General features: G+C 34.3%; 1 protein-coding gene across 1 annotated transcript; it reads right to left on the reverse strand.

Moving 5' to 3' along the window:
* Positions 1-2,947: 2,947 nt before the first annotated feature.
* On the reverse strand, positions 2,948-17,554 carry LOC134693229 (sulfotransferase 1B1-like). Its single transcript, XM_063553970.1, has 6 exons — positions 17,417-17,554; positions 11,034-11,182; positions 9,149-9,469; positions 5,276-5,379; positions 4,444-4,606; positions 2,948-3,393 (listed from the first exon to the last, which is right to left on the reverse strand). Exons 1-6 carry the CDS (start codon positions 17,422-17,424, stop codon positions 3,284-3,286), a joined length of 855 nt encoding a protein of 284 aa, XP_063410040.1. The 5' UTR covers positions 17,425-17,554; the 3' UTR covers positions 2,948-3,283.
* Between the last annotated feature and the right edge of the window lie 464 nt (positions 17,555-18,018).

Genomic DNA, 18,018 nt, shown 5'->3' on the forward strand with positions numbered 1-18,018 from the left:
TACCCTCCTTTAAGAGTAGACTAGTTCGACAGATAACCAATCAATCTGTATGTAGGACTAGCTAGGCTCCTTCTACAGGAGGGTGGTACATCCTACCTAGTTACTTCATAATTCAGCTAACAAACAAGCGATTCATAGATATTACCTTTGTCTACACACTCAATGTAACCGGCTGTAATAAAAATGCGGAGTTTGTGAGACCAGGCTCAAACAGCCAGTCGGTAGCAGTCAGTTTTCAAATATATAAACACAAATATTGCATAAGACTCAAACGTACTTCAAATGTTTTTATTAATATATAACCACTATATCATCAGTTTTGAAAATTTAAAAGCAGTCAAAGACACTATTCAATGAATTTTTAAATTTCATTTCTGGTTCATTTTAAGAATTGAATGCTTTTTTTGTTTCTTCATTGAGGTGTAAAGCGTTGACTGAAATACATTTTGTATGAAACGCGGAAGCGGTTCATTCTGTAAATGTGCACACGGTCAACGCTTTTACAACCCTATGAAGTTACAAAAAGAAGCATTCAAAATTTATAATTACGTGTTTTAGCTAGGATCATGAAAACACGATTTTTATCAAGTTTTTATTAAATTTACCGGCCTTTGACTTTATTGTGGGACCTCGTGTCATAAAAAATAATGATTTCTGTTGTGTAATGTAACATGAGATGTGCAGTTAGCCAATCAGAATAACGAATTATAATGAAACATACATCTCATCTTATCTTATGTTATTATTAGTTATATAAAGGCAAAATCAAACGTTTTCGATATGTTACACAGCGCACTGCCCGCTTTACATTGTCAATAGTCAACACTTTGAGTGTTTATAGAATCGTAAATAATTATGATTTTTTTAATGATGGTAAAATTGCACTATTGGGTGAAATAGCTTTGAATAACAATTCTGCATTAAAAGAAAAGAAAGTTGCCCTCGCGCTTTAACTTTTTTTGCCACACAAAACTGTTTTTACAAAACATTCTACCTCTGAACTTGATTTCGCGTAGATATAACTGGACAAAAGGTTTATTTTTTGTATTCAAAGTATGGTGGGCAAGTAAATTATTTATAAGCTTAAACACATTGATTCGTGCTATAAGTTAACTTGTAATTTTGATCAAGTAGGCCCTAGATCTCTAGCTTACGTTCTAACATAGTGCAGATAAAAGTATTGCCGCAGATTTTTTTTTATTGACTGTCTGTTTAGGTGTTTTTGTAGGGTATACGACCTCAACTTTAGACCTACTTTAGAAAAAGAAACTAAGCAGAACAACACCCTGGATTTTTCTATTGTAGACCCCAGCTACCCAGCTTCCCTTTGCATCTAGTGAGGACAATTTTTATTACATTTTCGGTAAGGGTGGGGTTTGGGTGTTCGACCCCAACTTTGGACCTATCTTTGAAAAAGAATAAGCTAAACAGCAACCTTGATTTTTTTCTCCAGTAGACATCAGCTACCAAGCTCCCCTTTACACATTGTGCGGACAGAAGTATTTCCGTTGACATTTATTTGTTAACTTTTATGTAATGATGGGGTAAGGTGAGTAAGTGAGGTCCTCTGAATTTTTTTTACAGGGACTCCAATGTGGTGTGGTCTATGCACAACAATTACAGGAAATCTATGGTAGTTTGCAAAATAATAGTCTTTTTTTATAATGTGATATGTAAAATGTTGGCAAACAACAGAAGCACGCTTCTTAATTAATAGACATAGAAATAAAGAGAAACCGTATGATAACCAACTAGATATCATTGAGATAGAAGCCATCTCTGTGGGCCCCGCTGTCAATAACGTTGGGTAAATAAATATAGTGTGAATCAAAATTGTAAGCGATGGACAGACCAACAGACAGACAGACCTTTGACCTAGGAAATTGTACACACATCATGACACACCCTCTGGTGTTGGTTAAAATGGATGTCAAGTATAATATTTGAAATCAAAACGGTTCCCAAGATATAGAGCGGACACAATCTTCAACTCAGGACACAGGATTGTCAACTAAAACCAAAGTTTTGTTTACCTTGACCTTTGACCTAGGTACATACATCATGACACGCCCTCTGATGGTGGTTAAAATGGATGTCAAGTATAAACTTTGAAATCATAAAGGTTATCCAGATATGGAGCGGACACGATCTTTACCACAGGACACAGGGTTGTCAACTGAAACCAAAGTTTTTGACCTTGACCTTTGACCTAGGCAGTTGTACATACATCATTACACACCCTCTGGTGTTGGTTAATAAACATGTTAAGTATTTAGTATAAAATCAGAACGGTTATCTAGATATGTAGCGGACACGATCTTCATCACAGGACACAGGGTTGTCAACTGAAACCAAAGTTTTTGACCTTGACCTTTGACCTAGGAAGTTGTACATACATCATGACACACCCTCTGGTGTTGGTTAAAATGGATGTCAAGTATAAACTTTGAAATCATAAGGGTTCTCAAGATATAGAGCGGACACGATCATCACCACAGGACACAGGGTTGTCAACTGAAACCAAAGTTTTTTTACCTTGACCTTTGACCTAGAAAGTTGTACATACATCATGACACGCCCTCTGGTGGTGGTTAATAAACATGTAAAGTATAAAGTATGAAATCATAATGGTTTTCTAGATATGGAGCGGACACAAAGTTAAAGTGTTACGGACGGACGGTCAAATGAAAACAATGTAATTTTTTGAATAGATAAATTGAATACACTTTCGTTTTTCGTATTTTGTTTTTGTGAAATCAAAAATGAAAAATGAAAATACTTTTGTTTTTCGTTTTTTTGTTTTGTGAAGTCAAAAAACGAATAACGAAATCACTTTTGTTTTTCATTTTGGTTTTTTAAGAAATCAAAAACGAAAAATGAAGACACTTTCGTTTTTCGTTTTGGTTTTTAAGAAATCAAAAACGAAAAATGAAAACACTTTCATTTTTCATTTTGCTTTTTAAGAAATCAAAAACGAAAAACGAAAACACTTTCGTTTTGTTTTTGATGTTTCAAAACGAAAAACGAGTGGACGCAGATATACACGGACCATACAGACATGTGAATACAAAACATCTGTATACAAAACATGTGATTATGTGAATACAAAACATGTGATTATGTGAATACAAAACATGTGATTATGTGAATACAAAACATGTGAATACAAAACATATGAATACAAAACATCTAAATGCAAATCATGTGAATACAAAACATGTAAACAATGAGTAAGGTTAATATGGAACGAAAATATACATGCACGATCATTGCTCTTTCTGGTTCATTCATAGCTAAAGTTTATGTTGACGTCTTTCATTTCTCTTCTGTATATGGCATCAAACTGCTCATTTTGATCAACAGTAAACCAGTTCTTCCAGTCTCCAATTTTTCCTGGACATAGAAATAGATAAATAATTAAGACAAGCAAAACAAATATATGTTCCCTCCACAATACTACTTTCAAGCTTCATTAAGGGTTCATTTTTATAAAGGCCAACCCACGATGTATAATACCAGACAATGTGTCAGTTTTAATTAGAAAGTAACAATTACATATCTAACTGTATTTTTTATATAGCTTATTGCTTACTTATTGTCAGATGCTGCATGAATTTTTGACACAATAAAATGAAATGTTTGTATTATGTATTCCAGTATTCCATCAAAGGTATAAGCTGTACTTTTTGTGTTAAATGAATTTGATGCGACTGTCATACAATCGAGAGGTTTAGCTGGCTATAAAACCAGGTTCAATCCACCATTTTCTTCATTTTCTTCATAAGAAAATACCTGTACCAAGTCAGGAAAATCGTTGACGTATTTGATCTTTTGATTTTGCTAATTTTGATAAGGGACTTTACGTTTTGAATTTGCCTCGCAGTTCAGTACTTTTGTGATTTGTTTTTTTATATAAAATATATATATATTTATTGGAAAGTCTGATACCATTTGTTTTATTTGGATGACTCTCCAATATCAACTAACTATTTACGTCAACTGTGAAGAAAGGTCCAATCGTAAATAAATCAAGATGATTTTTTTTTCAGATATATCTGATTATTGTATGTTTATTGGTATGACTATTATCAGACGGTTCTTGAATTGTTTCATATTTGTCATCCATTCGCCCTTCATAGATTACTAAACGGTAAGGTTCTTTACTCATTGTTCAAGGTCATACGTTGTACTACATTGACGCCTTGGTCACTTTGTTTTTGGTTGATAGACAATCATGCCACTTCGCCTTGATTTTTTTTTATCAGTTTCTTTTACATGTTATTCATCCGTTGACTACTTTGTTCATTGTTGAAGTCCGTACGGTTACCTTTAGTATATTTTGTTAATTTCTGTGTTATGTTGATCTCTGGTGGAGAGTTGTCTCATTGGCAATCATACCACATCTTTTTGTATATTTTAATTTAATATTTGATGATAACTTACCTTTTCTAAATAGTGATGACGGTTTACCCTTCACCCTAAATGGCATAACCTTATTTTCCTTTAAGTTGTTAAACGAGCACTTGTCCACTACCCCTGTCACTAGATTTTCTTTATTAGGTATTTCTAAAAAATCAGCTAGTCGTTGTATTTCTTTAGTTGGGTTCTAAAAGAAAGACACACTATTAAAATACTATTTGAGAGTAAACTATGAATATATTAATGATAAATCATGACAAACACATTGTACATGTATTACTATAAAATACATATAAAATTGAGAATGGAAATGGGAAATATGTTGAAAAGACAACAACCCTACCAAAGAGCTGATAACAGCCGAAGGCTACTTATGGGTCTTCACTAACGCTGCGTTAAAATCCCACACCCGGAGGTGAGCCTTACCTGGCCCTTAAATTACAATGTGTACTAGTTTAGTGATAATGGACGTTATACTTAACTCCAAAACATAAAAATGAACTAAAATAAAAAAAATCATATAAGACTAACAAAGACAAGAAAGTAAATGCGGTGGGGTTAACCATATTTTGTGATCCATAAAACCTCTTGCCAATGTAGAATATACAATCATACGGCAATATGGCATAATCTAATTGAGTTTAACAAAAACTGAAGATTCCTGATTTTCGTAACTTGATAAAAGGTTATGAATTTCATTCATATTCAAAATAGAATGGTATTTTACTTTTTTTATTTGCTGTTCTTTTAATTTTTTATACATACAATTATTATATGACTATGGTTTTCTTGGTTATTTTTTCGTTGGTTAAAAGCTAAAGATACATGCCCATTGTACAATATATAAGACATTTACCTTCAATATATCTTCATACAATAGATGAATAATGTTTGTAGGATTTTTATCAACAGCTTCAAGGAATTCCTTTGTATAGTTGAACCATCCTTTATACAGGGTGTCTGAAATGTATATAAAAAATGAAAACAACACGTTTAATAATTTCTTGGGCTTTTCTGGATTTACCTCCATAAGGAAAGCTCAAAGCCAAACATTTGAAATCGGAAGATGTAAAAGTACCGAAACCCTTAAAGAGCTATACGTCAAAAATACCTAAAATTAATAGCCAAATTCATCTAAAGCCAACTTTACCTGAGTGACTATTGGATTTGTCAGTATTATTCAAAATTGCAAAATACAAAAATCTATTAATATTAAATACTCGATTTGTTTCATTCAAATGTCGGGATTGAACATGTTTGAATATATGATGGATGGGTTAACACTATGAACCAGCAATGTTGATGAAATCTTCCTAGCATTCCACTGAATGCATTAAAAAAACTTATAGAAAATTTAAGATATCTTGGAATTTTTGTTTCACAGATCATCCGTTCATATGTCGTTAATTTTCCGTTAATTTGTAATTGTATTTAAAAAAAACCTCTATCTAATATGTTGGGTTAAAAATGCATGCATATTGTTGTACGTCAAACCGTACATGAATATGTTGGGTTAAAAATGCATGCATATTGTTGTACGTCAAACCGTACATGATTTATAGGTTTCATAACTTGTAAATAATGGATATCGCTCGATATCAACTCGAATTATTCAATTTCAATGTTGTTGTTAAATTTGATCAAGTTAACGCTGTAAAGTTAGGTTGATTTTATCATTGCTTTTGTTTTTCCTTATACAGATATAACAACTTTTATAGATACTCCATTATGCGATTCTTTTCTTAAATGTAGCATAGAGATTATGCCTCCCCCACGTTACTAAATATACTAGCTTTAATCTGCGTAGTAGCTTTACTTAAACAGTTCCAATAATTCAACTTATTCTGTATCAATATAACAAGAAGATGTGGTATGATTGCCAATGAGAAAACTCTTCACAATAGATCAACTTCACAAAAAAATAACAACAATAGGTCACCGTTCGACCTTCACCAATGAAAAAAGCCTTTACCGCATTTTCTGTTTTAAATTCCCGAAGCATTTTTGTCCTGCTTATCTTTAGGCTTTTGAATAATCTTTACATAGCTAAACGACAATTTATTTTTAATCATAATTGACAACAAAAATGTTGTCATTGTTCGTATACAATCCAATCTGAAGTGACAAATTTTCCGGTTTCCTATTTTCAGGGATTTATAATAATAAAACTTTCGATTTTGCCTCTACAAACTTATTTCTTATCCGGAAGTATTGTTTACCTGATCCGACAACAAGTTACATACATATTTTCTATTTACTTTAAATGTATATTGTTTTATTAAAGTGCAGCTTGATATAACATAATAATACAAATATGAAACACGTTTTAAGTCAGCCAGCCTTCATAGGCTTATGCTGCACTGTTCTTCTAAAGTTCTTATGGTTAGGGGGAGGGTTAGGATCTCACTAACATGTTTGACCCCGCCACATTATTTATGTATGTGCCTGTTCCCAGTCAGGAGCCTGTAATTCAGCGGTTGTCGTTTGTTTATGTGTTACATATTTGTTTTTCACTCATTTTTTTACATAAATGTGGCCGTTAGTTTTCTCGTTCGAATTGTTTTACATTGTCTTATCGGGGCCTTTTATAGCTGACTATGCGGTATGGGCTTTGCTCATTGTTGAAGGCCGTACGATGACCTATAGTTGTTAATGTTTGTGTCATTTTGGTCTTTTGTGGATAGTTGTCTCACTGGCAGTCATACCACATCTTCTTTTTTATATTATAATTATCTGTTATTAGTATCAAATATCAATTTATATGTACAATAAATAAGTAGTTCATTTTTTCTCATTAATATTTGTGTTCTATTATTAGAAATCTAAGTGATAAAGGAGTAGGTTCAGTTAGACCCCTTTATGGCCCCAAAATATAGCAGTTTTACAAAATTGTTAAAATGTAAACTATAAGTTATTTATTGAACAGTAATGCTTCTGCTACATAGATATGGGCTGTTTTTGACAATAAAATGCGCATTTATCGGGAACTACCCCCATTAATTCATGCTAAATAACTGATATCTTCACAATTCTAGCATTTTAGTCAAATTTTAGACGGTTTCCATGTAAAACGAAAGTGGCCGCATTCGTGTTCATTCTTAATTTTGAAATGTTAGTTGTATTTGATGATTTTACATAGCATACACGTATATAAAGGTTGAGGATGAACACGGATGCGGCTGCTTTCATTTTTGACAAAAACCATCTGAAAAGTGACATTTTTCGGCATATTTGGTAGATTTTTCATATTTGAGTTTGAATCAGGTCGTTTTTAATGACTAAATCAATTAAACTCTTTCACATAAACTAATTGAAACAATTAAAACAGACACTTTTAAAAAAAGTGTTTAAAAAATGGTCAAAATCTTTCGTCAGATGAACCTCAAATTTGAGATCAAAAGCGGTCCTTACCGGACCTACTCCTTTGGACACCATTTTAACACCGGCACTAAGTAAAATTTAAATTTATCCATATCATGACATGTTTACAGTTATATCTCTGTTGACGGGTCATAAACCTGCGATTTCTCTGTAATGAATAGGCAGAGCAATGTTATAAAAGTGAATCGTCTTTTATGGTTCCAGTTTCGTAAACATTTAAAAGTCGTCTATCAGCTGGGACGCTCCGGTACCGCCCTTTTTCGGTTTTAAGGGGAATACACCATGCATCTTAGTCTTGCAATTGCTGATCTTTCATTGCGTGAAATATTTGATTTAAAGTACGGCTTAACACTAAATGTGGTGCGGAGTGGTGCGGTGCATAGCTTCTACGGCCTTTTCCAGTGTGATCACGGGGGGGGGGGGGGGGGGGGGGGGGTCTCTTCCTATATAAAGGTATATACATATGTGCCGCTGGAATGTGTCCCTTTTTTGATCCGTCAAATATATCAATGGGGTGCAATTTTACCGAGGAAATATATCAATAGGTATTAATTGACCGATTGTGATATATCAATGGGTGATAAATATATGAATGGGTTATGATTTCGCTGTGAAATATATGTATAGGTAGGGATTTCACAATTATTCAATATATGAATGGGGGGTGTTTTTAGAATCCCAGCTGCACACCTGTACCCAAAATCCCATGTTGAGACCCCCCCCCCCCCCCCCCCCCCCCCCCGTGAGTGTGATCTGGTACTTTTGCATGAACATGGCTTTTGCAAAATTACTAAAACAAACTTGGTACTAATTCCATCCGTACATATCGATTTAAATAAAATATCAAGTCCACTTTAACCCATAATCGACTTTATATGGTTGTACCACGTATCCTTATGATATCGTGAAAAACGACAGTCCCATGCATATATCCGTGATGGTATTCTTTCCGAGTGCATATTAAAAATACGGCACCAAAGCTTTATCATCTGATAATGGTTTCGGGTTGAGATTGGAATCCATGCTATTTCACCTGTCATTCCCGCTATATGTATAAATGTTAATGCATGTATAAATATAACTAAAAAAAAGAAGATGTGGTATGATTGCCAATGAGATGACTCTTCACAAGAGACCAACATGCCACAGAAAATCTTATCTATTGGAACACAGTACGGTCTCAAACAAAGAGCAAGGCCCATATCGCATAGTCAGCTATAAATAGGCCGAAAGAATTGTAAAACAACTGAAACAAGAAAACTTATGGGCACTTGTATGTACGAACAAATACATATTGTAAGTGAAAAACAAACACGTTAAATAGCAACAGTATATATATATTCCTTACCATGTAAAACCATTTCATCAAAGTAATCATTCCAACTGTAGTTTTCAGGAACTCCCATCTTTCCCAATAAAAAATTGTAAAGAGAAACATGTCTGTCCTTTGGATTTCGGTTGACAAACACTATTTTCCTTCCATTTTCTACATGTTTCTTGGGCAAATAACTAAATGGGAGATGTGTGTGAAGTATTCTGGGCTCCGACTGACTTTCCAGAGAATCGAAGTCGCCCATCATATCCATGTGTGTAGTGAATAGTGACTGTAGGCAATACTCTGTTGTCTGTCGTGATAACATGTAAATAATCTCATGCAACCAATGGGTGCCTGCAAAATATCATTTAATGTTAAACTAACTTAAAGATGTAAAGTAACCGCTATAACATGTAAATGATAACATGTAACCAATGGGTGCCTGCAAATATCAATTAACGTTTAACTAAGATGTAGGGTTACTGGTATACTGTGGATTCATCATTATTCGTTGGATACCAATTTTCGTGGATTTCGTCGGAATAGGTGAACCACGAAATCAAATGTTCAACAAATGACAAATTTTCTAAAGGCTTGTATAAAGACTCCAGCAAAACCACGAAATGAAATTTTCACGATTATGCAAGTTTTTCTTCATCAACAAAAATTGGTGCCCACGAAAATAAATGAATCCACAGTATGTCAATTATTATATCTTGCATCCATAGGGTGTCTTCAAAATATCATTTAACGTTAAACTAAGATGAAGTGTAACTGGTACATGTAAATAATCTCATACATCCAGTGGGTGCCTGCAAGTATAAAAAGTAAAATCACAAAAATATTGAACTTAGAGGTAAATCAATTCGGAAAGTCCATAATCACATGGCAAAATCAAATAACAAAACGCATCAAACACGAATGAACAAGAACTGTCATATTCCTGACTTGGTACAGGCATTTTCAAATGTAGAAAATGGTGGATTAAACATGGTTCTATAGCGCTAACCCTCTCACTTTAATATATAATGTTATAACATGTAAATAATTCTATGCAACCAGTCACTGTGGTTGTCAGGATATATCATTTTAAGTTATATTAAAACATATTGTTAAAACTGGCACAAAGAAACAAGGAAAAGGGCCGAATTGGTAGGTTCCAAATGATATAAATGTATTTCAAGTGGTTGTCGTGTGTCACAAGTATTTCTAGTTTCTCGTTCTTTTATATAGATTATACCATTGGTTTTCCTGTTTGAACGGTATTAAACTAGTCATTGTCCGGGCTTTCTTTTTTAGCTAAATGTTGGGTAAGAGTCAGGCTCCGTCACGTTGAAAATCGTACTTTAGCAAATAATGGTTTACTAACTTTAACAGATTTTGACTTGGGTGGAGAGTTTTCGTTTACCCTTCATATGGTACGCTTATTTGAAAGCCAATTTTAAAAATACCTAGAACGATTCAACAAAAGCCAGAAAAAGCAGCGACTTAGATGCATGTAAACAACGAGATTTGGGGGTAAATAAAACAGCACACCGTACATCAGGTGTATAACGGAACTTTACAAGTTGTATTTAAAATGTTTATTCTCCAATTACACCAAGATGACAAATCAGTCTTTAATGAAGTATTTTTAATATTTATACCGAGATGAAAAATTAGGCAATTCCTTATGATTTTATTATTGACTTATTTTTGTAACTTCTAGGCAACATTTGCAAGTTTTGGTAACAATTGGCCACATTGTATCTAAGGGTGTAGACCCGGGTACTCAACCAATCATGTTGCAAGATTCTTTCTTCATAAGAGATGATATTTGTTACGATTTGTATTTCTCCGTCCGTAATTTAATTCAATGCGTTGTGTTGTACGACCCCTTATTAACTTTATCGTTTGTGTTGTTTATAACAATTGTTACCTGATTTTGGCGAAGTACACAATAATATATCGCTTTTCCTTGAATCAAATTCCTTCAATAGCTGTAGGTGTTTTTCTGGATTTTCCTCGTTACAGGGCCACGGAGCAAGAGTAAAGTCCTTGTATTTGACGAGGGGGAATACTTTCAATCTAAAATGGACAACATGGACTATTACAACTGTTTTTTTAGTAGTACCTGTAATGTCTATATTATATAGGCACCTACGTTTTAATATTGTACTTATACATGTATTGTGTATTACATTTGTATATCAAACTTATTTGAACCTTTCCTGTTGAAATGTTGGAGTCCGCTGCATTAATTCATTTGTATGCACTTGTCCTAAGTCAGGAGCCTGTTTTTCAATGGTTGTCGGTTGTTGGTTTGGCTCATAAGTGTTTCTTGTTTTTCGTTTTTTTTTTATATAGATTAGACCGTTAGTGTTTCTATTTCAATTGTTTTACATTTTTCATTTTGGAGTCTTTTGGGTTTTGCTGTTCAGTGTGAGGCAAGGGTCAGAGTTGAAGGCCGTACTATGACCTTTAATTGTTAACTTTTTATACATTGTGACCTAGATGGAGCGTTGTCTCATTGTCACTTACACCACATCTTCTCGTTTATATGTTGAAATTACAATACAGTCACACAACGTTTTTAATTGTAGAATGAAGTGAAAAACGTGAAGTAGCGACGTACAACATTCTATTCATCGTGGCCTTTGTTAATTTTGTATGATTTTTAATTTTAGTTTTCTTGTGTATAATTCTGAGTGTAGTATGACGCCCATTGTCACTGAGGTCGGTGCTAATTATATATGACGTTGCGCACGATGTTGGTACAATCTTAGTAAAATAAGTTCTCATCACTTGCTCCTCGATTTTTTATATGTCGCCGTGTGAGCATTAGTAACATAAGTTCTCATCACTTGCTCCTCGATTTTTTATATGTCGTCGTGTGATTTTTTATATGTCGCCGTGTGTGCTCACACGGCGACATATAAAAAATCGAGGAGCAAGTGATGAGAACTTATTTTACTAAGATTGGATGTTGGTACTACTTCAGCGTTTCACGTCGTTCCTCAAAATGAGCCGATTTCGATGATTTCAAAGAAAGTTTCTGACGTTCAAGCATATAATTGATGACAGAGGTCAATTTACTGTTGTGATTTTGGCAATCGATTTCGGTATGTCGGAAAATGAATAGATTTTCAGATAAAATTCAAAGTGGTCGTATAGATATTTTTTCATGAATTTACATGAGTTGCCAGTCTTTCCAGGCCATAATTGACAATTTTCCTTTTGGCAGCACTTCGCATTAATGAATCCGATACATTAATTTTCAATTTTACACAGATTTATTTCATTCGTCTCAACTCGACCGATTCCGTACCCTCATCAAGGAGAGTAGCGGATTCTACCGAGGATTGCCGAATGAGATTTCAAGGAGAGTAGCGGATTCTACCGAGGATTGCTGAATGAGATTTCAAGGAGAGTAGAGGATTCTACCGAGGATTGCCGAATGAGATTTCAAGGACAGTAGAGGATTCTACCGAGGATTGCCGAATGAGATTTCAAGGAGAGTAGCGGATTCTACCTAGGATTGCCGAATGAGATTTCAAGGAGAGTAGAGGATTCTACCGAGGATTGCCGAATGAGATTTCAAGGAGAGTAGAGGATTCTACCGAGTGTTTCCGAATGCGATTTCAAGAAGAGTAGCGGATTCTACCGAGGATTGCCGAATGAGATTTCAAGGAGAGTAGCGGATTCTACCGAGGATTGCCGAATGAGATTTCAAGGAGAGTAGAGGATTCTACCGAGGATTGCCGAATGAGATTTCAAGGAGAGTAGAGGATTCTACCGAGGATTGCCGAATGAGATTTCAAGGACAGTAGAGGATTCTACCGAGGATTGCCGAATGAGATTTCAAGGAGAGTAGCGGATTCTACCTAGGATTGCCGAATGAGATTTCAAGGAGAGTAGAGGATTCTACCGAGGATTGCCGAATGAGATTTCAAGGAGAGTAGAGGATTCTACCGAGTGTTTCCGAATGCGATTTCAAGAAGAGTAGCGGAATCTACCGAGGATTGCCTAATGAGATTTCAAGGAGAGTAGAGGATTCTACCGAGGATTGCCGAATGAGAATTCAAGGAGAGTAGAGGATTCTACCGAGGATTGCCGAATGAGATTTCAAGGAGAGTAGAGGATTCTACCGAGGATTGCCGAATGAGATTTCAAGGAGAGTAGAGGATTCTACCGAGGATTGCCGAATGAGATTTCAAGGAGAGTAGCGGATTCTACCTAGGATTGCAGAATGAGATTTCAAGGAGAGTAGAGGATTCTACCGAGGATTGCCGAATGAGATTTCAAGGAGAGTAGAGGATTCTACCGAGTGTTTCCGAATGCGATTTCAAGAAGAGTAGCGGAATCTACCGAGGATTGCCGAATGAGATTTCAAGGAGAGTAGAGGATTCTACCGAGGATTGCCGAATGAGATTTCAAGGAGAGTAGAGGATTCTACCGAGGATTGCCGAATGAGATTTCAAGGAGAGTAGAGGATTCTACCGAGGATTGCCGAATGAGATTTCAAGGAGAATAGAGGATTCTACCGAGGATTGCCGAATGAGATTTATTTTTGTAATCATTTGAAAGTAAACTTTTCCTTTCTAATAAATTGGTTGTATTGTAATTCATACTATCGTGTATTTTTTGTTCATTCGAATTAAACTGGAAACAAATGATTACGATACAAAACTTAAAACTAAAGCATGACATCAATTACGTTTTGCGAACGTTGGTACAAAACGGCTATTTATACTGCAATCAGCTATTTTACTATACAGATAAAGCTATACGTATAAACGTAAGCTTTATACGTCAATGACCCCAACTAACCTATAAGCCCCGCCTCCTTATTGTATTCCACCAACAACGTCACGTCACGACCATGACAACGTAAAGTAACAATGGTCAAACTTTTAGGAATTTAAACTTTTATGTCTTCAAATTGGTTATTTATATACCATGGTTATCAAATGTTATCAATTAAGTTCATTTTCCCTTTCTAATTCCTTAATATGTCAATGTTTTACCGCCTGGACTACGCTCATAGGGAAATACCCCAAAATGGTACCCCAAGAGGGAAATTCCAAACACTTTTTTTAACAATTTTTTTACATAGTTTTTTCATTTTTAAATATTTTTTGTCGATTTCAGTATAAAGACATTATACTGCAATCAGCTATTTTACTATATAGATAAAGCTATACGTATAAACGTAAGCTTTATACGTCAATGACCCCAACTAACCTATAAGCCCCGCCTCCTTATTGTATTCCACCAACAACGTCACGTCACGACCATGACAACGTAAAGTAACAATGGTCAAACTTTTAGGAATTTAAACTTTTATGTCTTCAAATTGGTTATTTATATACCATGGTTATCAAATGTTATCAATTAAGTTCATTTTCCCTTTCTAATTCCTTAATATGTCAATGTTTTACCGCCTGGACTACGCTCATAGGGAAATACCCCAAAATGGTACCCCAAGAGGGAAATTCCAAACACTTTTTTTAACAATTTTTTTACATAGTTTTTTCATTTTTAAATATTTTTTGTCGATTTCAGTATAAAGACATTATACTGCAATCAGATTTTACTATACAGATAAAGCTATACGTATAAACGTAAGCTTTATACGTCAATGACCCCAACTAACCTATAAGCCCCGCCTCCTTATTGTATTCCACCAACAACGTCACGTCACGACCATGACAACGTAAAGTAACAATGGTCAAACTTTTAGGAATTTAAACTTTTATGTCTTCAAATTGGTTATTTATATACCATGGTTATCAAATGTTATCAATTAAGTTCATTTTCCCTTTCTAATTCCTTAATATGTCAATGTTTTACCGCCTGGACTACGCTCATAGGGAAATACCCCAAAATGGTACCCCAAGAGGGAAATTCCAAACACTTTTTTTAACATTTTTTTTACATATTTTTTTCATTTTTAAATATTTTTTGTCGATTTCAGTATAAAGACAATATACGTATAGTGTCTTGAAATATGAAATTTATTTGTATTCGGCACGAAACGGGAAAATGCTCGGTAGAACCTCGCATTTTCCCGTTTCTAAGCCTCATACAAATAAATTTATATTTCAAGACACTATACATATATTGTCTAAATATACGTATAGTGTCTTGAAATATGAAATTTATTTGTATTCGGCACGAAACGGGAAAATGCTCGGTAGAACCTCGCATTTTCCCGTTTCTAAGCCTCATACAAATAAATTTCATATTTCAAGACACTATACATATATTGTCTAAATATACTTTTTGAACGATCTCAGAACCTAATTGCCTAACGACAAAATATCAAACACTATAATATTGTTTAAAAAAGAAAAATTGAAAAACCTTTACCGCCAAGTTTTATTTTCTATGATCTATGGTTATTTGATAGACAGCTGATAAAAACCACAATTTTAAGGAAAATAAAGCGTTTTTTTTTCTTTGCGACAAGATGACTATACTTTTTGAAGTCATTGCAAAAGAAACTATACTCATGGTTTCCGGCAAAAAATATGATAAACCAGGAGAATAGTAAAAGAACTTTCAAAATATAATAAATATTTCCCTCTCAGCTTTTTCAATTTCACAGTATAAATGCGCCAACCCGAAATATATTTACCTAGCATATGCTTGGACATTTTTCAGACCGTTTACCCAAATAATATTTTCCGGATTACGGTTTCAGTGTTTCTGTTTTTGTTTTGGTTTAACACGCGAATAAATATAAAAATATAAGTTTTACGATGATCTACGGAAAAAATATTGTAGGTAAGAAACGGAACTCTGATCTTTTGCACACAAAATGAAACGTTTGATATTACGTTTTTGTGTAAAAATGAGATACTTAAAGAGGGACGAAAGATACCAAAGGGACAGTCAAACTCATAAATCTAAAACAAACTGACAACGCCATGGCTAAAAATGACAAACAGAAAAACAATAGTACACATGACACAACATAGAAAACAAAAGAATAAACAACACGAATCCCACCAAAAACTAGGGGAGATCTCAGGTGCTCCGGAAGGGTAAACAGATCCTGCTCCACATGTGGCACCCGTCGTGTTGCTTATGTGATTACAAATCCGATAAATAGACTTATTCGGTAGGTAACATTCATAAAAGGGAAGGGGATTGTAGTTACGACGTAAGGAATATATCCGATATCATTTGTGATAGGGTTATTTCATAACGGTCAACCAACTCGTGATGGCGTCCATAAAATATATGAAGAAGGGATGATTTCAACTTCACCATTTGGAACTCTTGGTTTAATAGCTTCCTTGTGAGCAGCAACCCTCTATCAAGAAAAATAAATCATGATAGGAAATGCAAGTGTTCAATAAAGTGTACAATAATACCTGGTATTTTAAATTTCGGTTCCTTATTTTCTTTAATTCAAAGTCTAATGTAATGAATTCAATCAGAAATCACTAAATTTTTATCGAACTGACCAGTCTACGTATTTATTTTTATCCTAATCTAAAGCAAAATGGAATTGCTACCAACATCATGAGCAACGTCACATGCGCTACCAACATCGTGCGCAACGTCACATACTATCATGTAAATATATTTTTCAAATGTTAAACAAAAGCAAAACTTAATGCAAGTTTTTAATTTCCACTGAAGTATTCACTTTTCGTTGTTGGCGACTTTTACAAGTTGCAATACGATTTTCGTTGTTGCGGTAAACCGCAACGTGACCTGTGCTACATCCTAAATATAAAAAAGTAGATGGGGTATGATTGCAAATGGATAATTTTCACCCGAGACCAACATAAAATATATAGACAGATTTGGGTCAACCTGCAACCTTCAATACTGAGCAAATTCATAAGGCATTGTAAGCTATAATAGGCCACGAAAGGACAAATGTTCAACGATTCAAGCGTCGTATGTATGTTCAATCAAATGTGTTATACAGCAACAAACAACAACCACTGAATTACATGCTCCTTATTTGGGACGTCAATACAGAAAAAGAAGATGTGGTATGATTGCCAATGAGACAATTATCCACAAGAGACTAAAATGACACAGAAATTAACAACTATAGGTCATCAACAAGGCCATACCACATACACAGCTATAAAAGGCCACGAAATGACAATGTAAAACAATTCCAACGAGAAAACTAACGGCCTAATTTATGTAAAAAATGAACGAAAAACAAATATGTAATATATAAACAAACGACAATCACTGAATTACAGGCTCCTGACTGGGGACAGGCACATATGAGACGTTAAAATTATTTGTTATACTGATGCCGAGTAAATGTAAATATATTCAACTTACCTTGACATCTTTAGCGATTTGTATATACAAAAATAGATCTGTATTTATACATCTAATTGGTTTCCTGCAGTAAAATGTATTGAAATCACGTTCGTTCAAGCCTATCGTTTACACGGTAGATGAAATACAATGTACAACATAATGATTATAATGTAATCGTAGGTCATATGTTTATACACGGATCAATTTACATTACATGTGTACATGAATAAATGAATCAAACATTTAGAGAATGGCATAGCTTAACAAATAGGACTAGCAAAAAAGCAGACAGAATAGAAAACAATTGACATGATTTAAGAAACTTTGAATATCTGGGAGAGAAGGGGTTTAGAACTATTCGGTTAAAGCCTTATTTTATACATTTGTATAAACATTGATAAAACATTGAAAGGAATAAGATGTTTGGTGGATCAAATGTGATGGTGTGTACCACTGGAAAATCTAATACAGTAAAACCAATGAATAAACTTCATAAGCACTTTGGAACTTCCGAAGAATAAAACTCCTTCAAGAATGATACGGTTGCTATTAGGATATAAAAGCAGGAGCTATTCCTTACTCTTTGTTTATTTTTATATTCATTTTCACTGGTTTTCTAT

This window comes from Mytilus trossulus, chromosome 12, assembly GCF_036588685.1.
Source record: "Mytilus trossulus isolate FHL-02 chromosome 12, PNRI_Mtr1.1.1.hap1, whole genome shotgun sequence".
Taxonomy (NCBI): Eukaryota; Metazoa; Mollusca; class Bivalvia; order Mytilida; family Mytilidae; genus Mytilus; species Mytilus trossulus.